Below are 15,348 nucleotides of genomic sequence, written 5' to 3'. Positions count from 1 at the left end.
AATTGTAATAATAATACATTATATAAAAATAATTTGGTACTTAGAATACAGATATGGAATAAAACATGCATAAATAAATATCAACATATACTTGCAATGTAAACAACATTAAAAAATGTTTTAAAGTGCTTACAGTTAGTACAGAGACAGGGATGAGTGGGGGTGCAATCCAGAATAGTTACCTGGGGGAAGAAACTTTTAAAATGGTGTAAAGTGTTTGTTTTAATAGGCCTATCGCGCTTCTCAGAAGGAAGCTTTAGGAAAAAGTAGTTTGCCAGGTGGGTAGAGACTGCAATTAATTTTCCTGCCCATTTCTTTGTCCGAGACACGTACAAGTCCTGCAGTAATGGTGGGCTGCAGCCAAGGATATTTTCATCTTAAGTGAAATACTGATGAGCAGGTACTTGAATGATGAAGCAGTGCCCACTGTAGAGTTGTTGATGATAAGAGTGTGGAGATGAGACCCATTACTCCTGAAGTTGATATACAGCTCCATGGTTTTGAGGGCATTCAGCTCCAAGTTGTTGCAATTGTATCGACTCTGGTGATTAGTCAGTGATTGAGCAAGCTTTATCAGTGTAATTGATGGATCACGGAAGACGCAGCCATTGGTGCATGGAGAAAGTAGCAGAGGGGATGGAACACACCCCTGTGGTGCAGCAGTGCGGAGTGAGCATGATTTGGAGTTGTGCTTGCCTCGTCTCATACACTGCCTTCTGTCAGTATGTCACAAGTCCCCATTGAATTAAACTGTACGGCTGCTCATGAAAGCTGCTGTTTCAACCCCTAGCCCCAGTGGAAAATCCACGCCTTCATATGACAGGATTGTTACTCCCTCTGGTTAGAAGTAGGAAACAAAAGGATTCAGTCCAATACAGAGACCCAGGCTGTGCGGGAGGAAAACCAGGGAAAAGTGTCCCTGAAGCTTGGAGCAGATTCCAAACCTCAAGCTCAGTCTATTACAGTTAAAGTAGCCACTCACATGAAATAAACTGTCTGCCTTGATACTGGCAGCTCGGGAACATCTTCACACTGCACGTCATCCAGACTCTGAAATGTAACAGCATTCAATTCTCTGTCCAGTCACTGGTAATGAGGGCAGTGGACAGCACATTCCCCATTGTGTAGTGTAAGGAGCCGGTGTGGAGATGTGTGATCAGATCAATCACCAGTTACCATCGAGGAATTCAGTAACCTGATCTTCAGAGACTGGGTAAAGCCCACTGTGCAGACATGCTCAAGCTACCAGGGCCCGTTGTGTTGCAATTTATTGTAGGTGAGCAGATGATTTTTAGCAGAAGGGAGACATTGGCACAAATTCTGCAAATGTGAAACTAAGAAGAGCTTGTAGTGCTTCCTGATTTCAGAAGAACATCTGTTTCCAAAGGTTGGGTTGCACACATTTTTATTAGAGTGTCCTATAATTCAACGTTTTCCCATGCAGTGTGTAGAGAGTGTCATAGAGACATAGAATCATTGAACACTACAGTATGGAAACAAGCCCTTCAGCCATCTAGTCTGTGCTGAACTATTAATCTGCCTAGACCCATCAACTTTCACACAGACTGTAGTTCTCCATGCCCGTCCCATCTATGTACTTACCCAAATTTCTCTTGAATATTGAAATGGAACCTGCATCCACCACTTCGCGAGTGGTCCGCTGTGGCTTTCGCAGGCTGACTGTACCCCACCCAGTGCCAGTGGTGTGTTCCGGGTAAAGCTGAGTGGGTGATGTTCTGACCACTGAGTCAGAGAGTTGCCGGTTCCTCTCGCACACCAGGAGCCTGAGCTGTGACGGAGTGTACATCTGAGGGAGCTTGGCACTGTTAGAGGACCCTCCTTGTTCAGGATGAGAATTATCCCCGACACCAAGGGCAAAAGGCAGGATAGAGGGCAGTTATCGCTTTGTTATTCAGGAGAACTTGCTGTGTACACATTGGCTACACACAACACCACACAGACTCTGATGGAGGTTACTGCAGGATCCTGCAGACTGAGTGTTTTACCATTAGCTGAACCACTGAGCAAGGGAACGACATCAGAATTTCCTGTTTTTCATCCGTTGCTTTGACAAAAACACTTTAGACCACTTGTTAATAATTCAACTGATCAGATTATTTTATAAAATAATGATTTACCTGATATGAGACCAACAGAGATGAGAAACAGCAAGGTAATAGATTCCACAATCCTGGACCGTTTCTGGTGTGTGAGTTCACCCTGCAGCAACTCCATATTTCAGCAGTGTCAATCTGATCAGCTCCCTGTACTGTGTCTGAGTTGGTCACTTCCTTATTCAGATATCCCAAAGAAACTAGTTCCTCTTTTGAAGTAAAACACATCAGCTGTGGTATATGAACGGTTTGGTGACTCACTTCCTGACTCGCCCAAAGTTAATGCCGATTACATCTCTGCTCTTTCATCCTCTAGTTCCTCAATCCCAACTGCATTCATCCAACCTACAAATCTCAGTTTTATATACCTCTGTAAAATCTTCCTTATTTGACTACGGTCCAGTAAGAGAAACCCCAGTCAGCTCAACCTCTCTCTGTAAATCTTTTCAACTTAATGTTATCTTTCCTGTAGCAGGATTATCAAAATGGAACACAATATTCCAAATGTGTCCTTGCCAGTATCTCGTTTATCCACAGCATAACATCCCAAATTCGATACTTATTCTGTGGCCAGGTGGTTAAGGCATTCGTCTAGTGATCTCAAGGTCGCTGGTTCGAGCCTCAGCTGTGGCAATGTGTTTGTGTCCTTGAGCAGGACACTTAATCACACACTGCTCAAATGTCTGTGCGAGGAGAGGCACCCCACACAGACTTCCAATCTGTGCCTTGTAAGGCATGAAAATGCCCGACACAGGCCTCTCATGGTCTGAGTCGACGTTCCCCTTCCCTCCTCCCTGACTGGGGTGAGGAAGGGCAGTGTACCAAGAGCCTTTCTCACCACACAGTCTATTTGTGATGTTACTCTCAAGAAACCAAGCTCTTGTACTCCTCAGTCCCTGAGTTCTATAACCCTACCCAGGGCCTTACTGTTCACTGTAATTTCCGACTCTTATTTCCATCCCAGATTAAGGTCTGCCGCATCATTGAGACTTTCAGCCTGACCACTGCGTGATTTGTCAAGTCCATGAGGGGATTCATCCAACAATACTTCTTGCAGAAAAGAGAAGAAATTCCATGTTCTTGGGCAAAAAAAAAACAATCCCTTTAAGCAATGGAAAGAAGGTAGGCTGTGTTGTCATCATCTCATTGCTGTTCGTGGGAGTTTGCTGTTTCATAAACTTGCTTTGCTGCTAATGTTCTGTTCCTACATCAGTGATGGAAGGAAGATACTGCAGTATCAGGAATTTGCAAAGCTGTGAACGGCTTTTCTTTTCTTTAACACCCAGTGAAGGGAGCAACATTGAGGTTTAGACTTGAATCCACTAAACTGATAAAGAACTCTTGAAGTTACATGTTATTAATCGCAAAGGACATTAAAAAAAAACTATTTATCTGATGAAATGTCAACAGAGGTAAGAACCTACACAGGAATTGTTCCTGTAGTTCTCTGCCTTTTCTGGTGGGTAGATTCACCCTGCACCACCCCCTGTTCCAGCTGTGTCGAGTGGGTTGGGTGTCTGAGTTCTGTTTGAGTTAGTCACTTCCTTTTTCAGGCAGTAGTCAAAAAAACCAGTTCCTCTCTCAGTTTTAACCCAAATGTGCTGAGTGAAATTGATTCCCTGTCACTGTCAGCTGATCCAGCATGAACAACGCACCAATCAGGAGAGTATTATAACAAACGCCGGCTGGTCGTAGTGGCATCAACGCTGGATTTCAGGGTGAGAGGTCCCGAGTTCGAATCCGGCCGGCTCCCTTGCACGCTCTCCATCCGTGCCTGGGTTGAGTGTCGAGCTAGCAACTCGACCTCGTTAAAAAAAAACTTGGAGAGGGATTGTCTCCGCCAGGTTTCAGATGCTGAAGACAAGCCGTACAATGAGCGATCACCAAAAAAATCGGTGCGAAAGCTTGTCGTGACTGTGACCCGACGACCACCAAAAGTTAAGGGCGCGTGCACACACACACAGACACAGACACAGACACACACAGACGCACACACACACACACAGACACACACACACACACACAATAAGCTCCTCTTACCAAGACCCACACACTTCCAAGACTGGCTCAGATGCTTAATTTTGCGACTTACTACTCAGTTTAATGTAGTCGTGTATGGCGGGTGCCGGGGGGTGGGGAGTGTGGGTGGGATAGTGATGTGGGAGCAGTAGTGTGGCAGATAAGAAACTGGAAGAAAAAAATAGGCAGATTCTGCATGATTTCCTTAAGAGGATATCTTGCCAGATAAGTCTGTCTGAATTATTTGAGGAAGTAACAGGCAGGGTAGATAAAGGAGAATCAGTGGATGCTGTTACTTCAGAAAGCCACACATAAAGCTGCTAAACAAGATAAGAGTCCATGGATATTACAGGAAAGAATCATTTTACATCTGAAACCACGCTCAAGATCTCTCTGTCAATCTGTGCGCGTTTTTTTCTGCATCAGTTAGGAAATATGATGCAAGGGCTATGGGGCGTTTACTTAATGTGACAAGACTACACATCCACCATAAGGCCAGGCATTTCAAGCAAGTTTCACTGGATAATGTGGATTGTAATGTGTGAGCAGTGTCTAACTTCACCATTTCCTTTGCCTTTTGGAAAGCTACCTCACACTGCTTTGTCCATTGCCATTTCTTCCCAATCTGTAGTAATGAGTTCAAACCATCAGGGCAGCCAGGTTTGGCAGGAACATGTCATAGTAACTGAAAAATCCTGAAAAGGACCACAGCTCTGACAGGTCCTTTGGCCTGGGGTATCCACCACTGCTTGACTTTTCTTGGTACACTTGTGTAATCTTTGTGCATCAGTACTGTGACCACAATAAGTAATGTTTGATTTAAAGAAATCACACTTGCCATATAGTGCTGTAAGCCCATAGCTATTTTAACAGTTTTTTTTGGAATTTTAAAGATGTTCCGTGTTCTCCTTGGTAACAATGATGTCACCCAGGTAACACTGCATGTGGAGATGCTACTTTAAAAACAAGTCCGTGATCGCAATAAAGACCTTTGTGAGTGTTTATGGTGAGGAACACTTTGGACTCTTATTCCATCTCCTTCTGTAGGGTACCACAGCTAAGTCCACAATGCCAAACTGTTTCCTCTGGAAAGGTTTGCAAAGGTATCCCCTGTCCTAGGCAAAATGTATTGATCTACTTTCAATACTGTGTTGATGGTGACCTTTAAATCACCACAGATCCTGACAGACTCATCCTTCTTGGCTACTTGGACCACTGATAATGTCCATGGGCTCCACTCAGCCTTGTGAAAATTCCTTCAGCTCCCCATGCAATCTAGCTCACCGACATCTTTATCACAGAATATAATGAACCAAATGGACTTTGTAAAACTGGGGTGTGGCATGTTCATTTAACATGTACCCTTGTACCCTTGATATGTTTGATTTTTCCAATGCCAACCTTGACCACTGCTGTGGCATCATTTGGTATCTTTCTTCATTTGTTTTAAGTTGACTATATGCAAATGGTTGATGGATCTCCAATCAAGTTTTGTTTGTCTCAGCCAATCAGGACCTGCAATACTGGCATTCCTGTTCTTAACCAAATACGAACCCAACGTGGCTTGCTTGTTGTTGTATTTCACTGTTACGAATATCATTCCCACAGGAGTTATCTTTTCTCCAGCACAAGTTCTTTGTTGGATATCTGCAGGCATCATTTCAGTATGTTTGAAATGCCGTTCAAACACGTTTTGTGGAGTGATTGAAACAGGCAAACCAGTGTCCAAATCCATTTTATTGAATTTGCCATGCACTTCTAGTGTAAGCCATATTTGCTGGTGTCCTTTTCGTGTTCATATTGTAAATCCCAAGGCTACTCAGCCCTGTGTCATTATTATCATTCTCAGATTTTCATCAACAGCCTGCAATCGTTGGACTGTTTCCATTGATACAGCAATTTGAACTGCTCTTTTAAATTTGCATTGTGCTTCAGTTAGGAGCCATTTGTGAATGGTTTCTCATAAGATTCCACAAACTAAGCAATCTACTATTGCATCTTTAAACCCAATACTGAACTGACAATGCTCTGACAACTTCTCCAATTCAGCCAAAGAGCTGAAATGGACTCCCTTTCACAAACAAGAGAGAATCTTCAGAAGGTGGAAATCCAGGCAACACACACAAAATGCGGGAGGAACTCAGTAGGCCAGGCAGCATCTATGGAAACATGTACAGTCGACGCTTCGAGCCGAACCCCTTTGGCAAACCAAGACTCCACTTCAACAGGTGGGTAGTCGTCTTAGGTTAATTTTAAAACTTCCTTGTCACTACTGCTATATTTTGTAACTCCAGAAATTAATCAAAGTGGAACAGCGAAGCTGGAGATAAGAGTCTACTAGGTCCCACTCTGTCTCCTGTAAAAGTACAATTCCCTTTTCTCAGTTCCACTGCATCTATTCCCAGGATGCTGCTTTCCTTTCAAGGACATTAGAGATGTCTCCCTTCTTCAAAGAAAGGTGGTTCCCTTCCTCCACCATTGACACTGCCATCACCTGCATCTTCTCTGTTTGCCAGACATCCACACCCATCCCATCTTCCTGCTGCCTTAACAGCAATAGAGTTCCTCTTATCCTCAGCCCATGAGTCTCCGCGTGCAACACATTATTCTCTCAGACTTCTTTCATCTCCAAAGGGATCCTACAACTAAACCCATTTTTACCTGCCTGATATCCTCTGCTTTCTACAGGAATCACTCCTTCCATGATTCCCTTGTCTCCTCATTCCTTCCCACTAGTCTCCCTCCCAGCTGTTATCCTTGCAAGTGGTCAAAGGCTATACCTGCCCACTTGGCTCCATTCAGGGCCCCAAGGTGACCTTCCAGGTGAGGCAATGTTTCACCTGTGAATCTGTTGGGATGTCCATTGTATCTGGTGCTCCCACTGTGGCTCCCCTCTACATTGGGGAGACCCATTGTAAACTGGGGAATGCCTGTGTCGAGCAGCTCTGCTCCATCTGCCAAAGAAGGAACTTCCTGGTGGCCGAGTCTTTAATGCCGATTCTCATTCCTGTTCCGCACGATGAGTCCACACTCATCAACGTGAGGAGCAATGTGCGATATTCTGTTTGGGTAGCCTCCAACTTTTCTTTTTCAATCTTTTTATTAATTTCAGCATCATAAACATTACAAAAAAAATAGATACAGAGAAATTGAAATTACATTATAGATAAATAGTTTATACAAGTATGAGCTCAATTGCTACATAATTGATGAGCCTCCCAAAATCTCAACAAGTACAAATATGATATAGGAAATCAAAGGTGAAAATATAAAAATACCATGAAAAAAGAAAAAAAGAAAAAAACATTATACCCTTAAAAAAAAATCTAACCCGATTAAAAGAAAACTAAACTAAAGGAAAAAAAAGCTAAAGATGGGCTATTATGATATGCAAACAACAGGAATTCTGCAGATGCTGGAAATTCAAGCAACGCACATCAAAGTTGCTGGTGAACGCAGCAGGCCAGGCAGCATCTGTAGGAAGAGGTACAGTCGACGTTTCAGGCCAAGGCCCTTCGTCAGGAGTCCTGACGAAGGGTCTCAGCCTGAAACGTCGACTGTACCTCTTCCTAGAGATGCTGCCTGGCCTGCTGCGTTCACCAGCAGCTTTGATGTGTGGGCTATTATGATACCTCAGATAAGACCATCAGTGTCGTTAACTCCACTCCTCTCCCCGAATATAGAGTAACAAAATAGAATTGGGAAGGGTCAAATTACATTACATGAAAATATCGAATAAATGGTCTCCCAATCTCTTCAAATTTAATAGAAGGGTCATAAATAACGCTTCTATTTTTTTTTTCTAAATTTAAGCAAGACGTAGTTTGAGAAAACCATTAAAATGTAGTAGGAGGATTAATCTCTTTCTAATTCAATAATATGGATCTTCTAGTCATTAGTGTAACAAAAGCAAACATCTGACAAGCTGAGGGGGTCAGATGGTGTTGTTCTATCATTGGTAAACCAAAGATTGCAGTGATAGGATGAGGTTGTAAATCAATATTCAAAACAGTTGGAATAATATCAAAGATATCGTCCCAGTATTTCTTCAGCAAAGGGCATGACCAAAACATATGAGTTAAAGAAGCTATCTCAGAGTGACATCTATCACATACAGGGTTTATATGAGAATATTAACGAGCTAATTTATCCTTGGACATATGAGCCCTGTGTACTATTTAAACTGTATCAACGCATGTTTAGCGCTTATAGAAGAAGAATTAACTAACTGAAAAAATTTTTGCTATTTCTCTATAGGTAAAGTAAGCTAAAGTTCCCTTTCCCAGTTGTCCTTAATTGAATTCGATACATCTGATTTTCATAATCATATTATAAATAATTGCTATTAAACCTTTCTGAAAAGGATTTGAATCTAGAATTCTTTCCATTATATCTGATGAATATGGAATCAGAAATGTGCTAAGAACAGTATTTAAAAAGTTTCTAATCTGTAAGTATCTAAAGAAATGGGATCTAGGTAAATTATATTTATTAGATAATTGTTCAAAAGACTTAAAACAATTATCCAAAAATAAATCAGAAAAATGCATTATACCTCTAGTTTTCCAGATTAGATAGGCTTGATCTAAAAAAGAGGGTTGAAAGAAAAAATTGAATAGAATAGGGCTTGCTAAAATAAATTGATTCAATCCAAAAAATTTTTGAAACTGAAACCATATTCGAAGAGTATATTTAACTATTGGGTTATCCATATGTTTGTCCAATTTAGAGAAATCAAAGGGAAGCAGAGTCTCTAAAATAGAACCTAATGAAAACCCTGAAACAGATTAACTTTCAAGATTAACCCATTGTGGACTTGAAACTGTGTCCCAATTCCATGTCCAAAATTTTAAATAATGAATATTGATTGCCCAATAATAAAATCTAAAGTTCGGCAATGCTAAACCACCCTCCTTTTTGGGCTTCTGTAAGTATCTGTTACCTAGTCTAGGATTTTTATTCTGCCAGATGTATGAAGAAATTTTTGAATCAACATTATCAAAAAAGGATTTTGGAATAAGAATAAGCAATGCTTGAAATAAATATAGAAACTTAGGTAGAATCATCATCTTAACAGCGTTGATTCGACCAATTAAAAACAACGTCATTCATGACCATTTAGTAAACAAACATTTAATCTGATCAAATAAAGGAAAAAAACTAGCCTTAAATAAATCCTTATTCTTCTTGTTGATTTTAACTCCCAAGTAAGTGAAATAATCAGTAACTAATCTAAATGGTGAGGTTTTATAATTTGGGACCTGCATGTTTAACGGAAAAAATTCACTCTTATTAAGATTCAGTTTGTAGCCAGAGAATTTGCTAAACTTAGCCAACAAAGATAAAGTTGCAGGAATGGATTTCTCTGGGTCAGAAATATATAGTAATAAATCGTCTGTGTATGATGATAACTTATGTATCTCATTCCCACGATAATACCTAAAATATTTGGTGAATCTTGGATCGCAATTGCTGGAGGCTCTACAGCAATATCAAATAATAAAGGACTTAAAGGACAACCCTGTCTAGTACCACGAAATAATCAAAAAGAAGGGAGATCTTTGATTATTAGTAAAAACCGAAGCTAAAGGAGTATAATATATCAGTTTAATCCAAGATATAAATATTGGACTGAAGTTAAGCATCTCAAGCGTACTGAATAAATATGGCCATTCAACTCTGTCAAAAGCTTTCTCAGCATCTAATGAAATAACACATTCTGGAGTTCTAAGGGAAGGAGTGTAAACAATATTCATTAATCTCCTAATATTAAAAGATAAATAACGATTTTTAATAAATCCAGTTTGATCCTCAGAAATAATTAAAGGTCATACCTTTTCTAACCTAGATGCTAATATTTTAGAAAAAATCTTAGAATCTACGTTCAGCAAGGATATCGGTCTATATGATGCACAATCAGTAGGATCCTTATTTTTTTTTCTAAAATTAGGGCAATAGAGGCTCTATAAAATGATTGTGGTAGTTTACCAATACTAGTTGCATCGCTAAAAATTCTGCACAACCAAGGGGAAAGAATGGAAGAAAAAGACTTAAAAAATTCTACTGTATTACCATCTGGACTGGGTGATTTACCAGAATTCATTGAAGAAATAGCACTCTTTATTTCTTCGTCCGTAATAGGTATTTCTAATTTTAAACGTTCTTCGGACGTCAATTTTGGAAAGTTCAATTTCCTTAAAAAGTCATACATCAGATTGGGATCTTGAGGAAATTCTGACTGATATAGAGATGTTTAAAATTCTTGAAAAGATTTATTTATCTCGTCATGATCGACTGTCAAAGTATCATCAGGTTTACAAATTTTAATAATTTGACGTTTGACTGAAGCTGTGTTTAATTGATTAGCTAATAATTTACCAGATTTATCACTGTGTATATAAATTTCACTTCTTGTTTTCATTAGTGGGTTTTCAATTGATGATGTTAAGAGTAAACTATGCTCCATTTGAAGTTCAACTCTTTGTTTCTAAAGCTCCTCATTGGGAGCAATGGCATATTTTTAATCAATATCTTTGATCTTATCAATCAACACAAGTATTTCATTCTTAACATGTTTTCACAAATCCAGCAGAGTAAGAAATAATCTGACCACGGATATATGCTTTAAATGTGTCCCATATAACCCCTCTGGGAATTTCATCCATAACATTAGTTAAAAAAAAGAAATCAATCTTATCTTTAATAAATTTTACAAAATCCGAATATTGAAGCAAAGTAGAATTAAAACGCCATTGTCTAGCATTAGAGGGCATGTCCGTTAACTTGATAGAGAGATTCAAAGGTGTGTGATCAGAAATAGCAATAGTGTCGTAGCTACAATCAATCACAGATGGAATTAAACGAGAGTCTATAAAGAATATTCAATCCTAGAATAAGTATGATGTACATGTGAGAAAAATGGAAATTCTTTATCCTTAGGATGTAGAAATCTCCAGATCTCTGAGATTCCAGAATCGATCAGGAACGAGTTGATGATAGTAGGTGAATTGTTCGGTAAAGCCTGAGTAGATATAGATTTATCCATTGAAGGATTTAAACAACAATTAAAATCACCACTCATTATCAACATATAATCATTTAAATTAGGAAAGGAGGTAAATAATTGCTTAAAAATTCTGAATAATCCACATTTGGAGCATAAGCATTAACCATAACAACTTTTCTACTAAAAAGTAAACCAGTGATTAACAAAAATCTACCACTTGGGTCAGAGAAAGTATCCTGATGTACAAAAGCAATTGAGGAATCTATAAAAATTGAAACTCCTTTCACTTCAGCTGTGGAGTTTGAATGATACTGGTGTTCCTTCCAAAACTTAAAAAAGTGCTGATTATCTTCTTTCTTCACATGAGTTTCATGGGCAAAAATAATATGAGCATTCATTCTTTGGAATACTTCAAAGATCTTTTTCCTTTTAATCGGATGATTTATCCATTAGTATTCCAAGAAACAAAATTAATCCTCTGAGCCATATTTATCAAGAATCAAGCTTTTGGTATTTAAAGAATTAACCAAAGTATAAACTCATGAAATAGGAAGAGGAACCAGCATTTGAGAAAGCAACGGAAGTTACAGCACTGCAGACATTTTTGTAGTTCTAGATTAGCCCAATTGAAAAAAAGCAAACTAATAGTAAAAGTCCCCCCCGCCCACCCCCCAGAAAAACCCCAAACTAAGCCAAGAAAAAGCCAGAAAGCTAACTAGCACTAAATCTACCCCCATTTCTCAAGAAGTCAGCACACAAAATATATGTTGGTAAGAAGAGCATCTAAGATTCAAAACAAAAGAAAAACTACCCTATAACAACAAAAAAGTCAAAAATTTAACAGATACAGTAAAATAAAATATCTTTGTATTATATTTTCTGAAATAATAATAAAAAAGAAACACCAATACATATTATTATATATTGAATATTTGTAAGGGATGATAGATAGCTGAAAAAAAGGGTCATCCGGAAAAGGAAAAGTGTTATGGGAAGAAGAACCCAAAAAGATGGCGGAATAGGGTAGTCTCCAACTTGATGGCATGAATATCGATTTCTCCTTCAAGTAAAAAAATCCCTTACCCTTCCCTCTTCTTCTATTCCCTACTCTGACCTTTTATCTCTTGTCATCTGCTGATCACCACCCACAGGTGCCCTTCTTCCTTCCCGTTCTCCTATGGTCCACTCTCCTGTCCTATCAGATTTCTTCGTCTCCAGCCCTTTACCTTTCCCGCCCACCTTGCTTCACCTATCGCTTCTAGATATCTTCGCTCTCCACACACCTTTTTATTCTATCATTTCCCCCTTGCTTTCCATTCCTGATGAAGCGTCTCGACCTGAAACATTGACTGTTTGCTCATTTCCATAGATGCTGTCTGACCTGATAACTAGTGCAAAAAGATTGGAAGAAAATAATGAGGTAGTGATCATGGATTGATAGTACACTCAGAAATGTGATAGCTGCAGCCGTTCCTGCAACGTTGAGTGTAAGTCTACAGGCTTCTGTATCTTCTCCTTGATGGTAGCAATGAAAAGAGTGCATGTCCTGGCTAATGAGGTCATTGTTGATAGATAAACAAAGAAACATAGAAATAGAGAAAAGCTGCAGCATAATACAGGCCCTTCGGCCCACAAAGCTGTGCTCAACATGTTACCTGACAAATTACCTAGGGTTACCCACAGCCCTTTATTTTTCGGAGCTCCATATATCTGCCCAGGTGTCTGTGAAAAGACCCCATCATATCCTACCTCCACCAGCGTCGCCGACAGCCCCCATTCTACGCACTTTTTAGAGCAAAAGACCATAAGATATAGGAGCAGAAGTAGGTCATTCGGCACATCGAGTCTGCTCTGTTATTCAATCATGGGCTGATCCAATTTTTCCAGTCATCCCCAGTCCCCGGCTTTCATCCCATACCCGTTGATGCCCTGGCTAATCAAGAACCTATCTATCTCTCCTTTAAACATACCCAATGACTTGACCTCCACAGCCTCTCATGGCAACAAATTCCACAGATTTACCACCCTCTGACTAAAGTAATTTCTCTGCATCTCTGTTCTAAATGAACGTCCTTCAATCCTGAAGTCATGCCCGCTTGTCCTAGAATCTCCTACCATGGGAAATAACTGCCATATCTAATCTGTTCAGGTCTTCTAACAATCGGAATGTTTCTATGAGATCCCCCCATCATTCTCCTGAACTCCAGGGAATTCAGCCCAAGAGGGGACAGACATTCCTCATACGGTAACCCTTTCATTCCTGGAATCATTCTCGTGAATCTTCTCTGAATCCGGTCCAATGTCAGTATATCCTTTCTAAAATAAGGAGCCCAAAACTGCGCACAATACTCTAAGTGTGGTCTCATGAGTGCCTTATAGATCTTCAACATCACATCCCTGCTGTTATATTCTATACTTCGAGAAATGAATACCAACATCGCATTCGCCTTCTTCTCAAATGACTCAACCTGGAGGTTAACCTTTAGGGTATCTTGCACAAGGACTCCTAAGTCCCTCTGCATTTCTGCATTTTGAATTCTCTCTCCATCTAAATAATAGTCTGCCTATTTATTTTTTCCATCAAAGTGCATGACCCTACACTTTCCAACATTGTATTTCACTTGCCACTTCTTTGCCCATTCCCCTAAACTATCTCAGTCTCTCTGCAGGCTCTTTGTTTCCTCAACACTACCCGCTCCTCCACCTATCTTTGTATCATTGGTAAATTTAGCCACAAATCCATTAATACCATAGTCCAAATTAGAACCATAGAGCCATAGAAACTTCAGCACAGAAACAGGCCTTTTGGCCCTTCTTGGCTGTGCCAAACCATTTTCTGCCTAGTCCCACTGACCTGCACACGGACCATATCCCTCCATACACCTCCCATCCATGTATCTGTCCAATTTATTCTTAAATGTTAAAAAAGAACCCGCATTTACCACCTCGTCTGGCAGCTCATTCCATACTCCCACCACTCTCTGTGTGAAGAAGCCCCCACTAATGTTCCCTTTAAACTTCCCCCCCCTCACCCTTAACCCATGTCCTCTGGTTTTTTTCTCCCCTTGCCTCAGTGGAAAAAGCCTGCTTGCATTCACTCTATCTATACTCATCATAATTTTATATACCTCTATGAGATCTCCCCTCATTCTTCTACGCTCCAGGGAATAAAGTCCTAACCTATTCAACCTTTCTCTGTAACTGAGTTTCTCAAGTCCCGGCAACATCCTTTTAAACCTTCTCTGCACTCTTTCAACCTTATTTATATCCTTCCTGTAATTTGGTGACCAAAACTGAGCACAATACTCCAGATTCGGCCTCACCAATGCCTTATACAACCTCATCACAACATTCCAGCTCTTATACTCAATACTTTGATTAATAAAGGCCAATGTACCAAAAGCTCTCTTTACGACCCTATCTACCTGTGATGCCACTTTTAGGGAATTTTGTATCTGTATTCCCAGATCCCTCTGTTCCACTGCACTCCTCAGTGCCTTACCATTAACCCTGTATGTTCTACGTTGGTTTGTCCTTCCAACGTGCAATACCTCACACTTGTCAGTATTAAACTCCATCTGCCATTTTTCAGCCCATTTTTCCAGCTGGTCCAAGTCCCTCTGCAGGCTCTGAAAACCTTCCTCACTGTCTACTACACCTCCAGTCTTTATATCATCAGCAAATTTGCTGATCCAATTTACTACATTATCATCCAGATCATTGATATAGATGACAAATAACAATGGACCCAGCACTGATCCCTGTGGCACACCACTAGTCACAGGCCTCTACTCGGAGAAACAATTCTCTACCACCACTCTTTGGCTTCTTCCATTGAGCCAATGTCTAATCCAATTTACCACCTCTCCATGTATACCTAGCGACTGAATTTTCCTAACTAACCTCCCACGCAGAACCTTGTCAAGGGCCTTACTGAAGTCCATGTAGACAATATCCACTGCCTTCCCTTCATCCACTTTCCTGGTAATGATTGACATACATCGTAAAAAGCAGCGGTCCCAACATCGACCCCTGTGAAATCACTGGTAATTGGCAGCCAGCCAGAATAGGATCCCTTTAATCCCACTCTCTGTTTTCTGCTGACCAGCCAATGCTCCACCCACGGTAGTAACACCCTTGTAATTCCATGGGCTCTATCTTGCTAAGCAGCCTCATGTGCGGCACCTTGTCAAAGGCCTTCTGAAAATC

The 15,348-nt window shown here is 40.2% G+C and overlaps 1 protein-coding gene across 1 annotated transcript in view; it reads right to left on the bottom strand.

Moving 5' to 3' along the window:
• Window positions 1-15,348, bottom strand: part of LOC140209412 (polymeric immunoglobulin receptor-like) — a 67,174-nt gene that overhangs the window by 13,830 nt on the left and 37,996 nt on the right. The window contains exon 5 of the mRNA XM_072277658.1: window positions 2,139-2,239. Coding sequence (XP_072133759.1) covers window positions 2,139-2,239 — 101 coding nt within the window. The remainder of the gene's footprint in view (window positions 1-2,138; window positions 2,240-15,348) is intronic.

The sequence above is a fragment of the Mobula birostris genome, chromosome 14 (genome assembly GCF_030028105.1).
Source record: "Mobula birostris isolate sMobBir1 chromosome 14, sMobBir1.hap1, whole genome shotgun sequence".
In the NCBI taxonomy this organism is placed as follows: Eukaryota; Metazoa; Chordata; class Chondrichthyes; order Myliobatiformes; family Myliobatidae; genus Mobula; species Mobula birostris.
The sequence above is the reverse complement of the archived record's forward strand: the minus strand, read 5'-3'. Positions and strand labels throughout refer to the sequence as shown.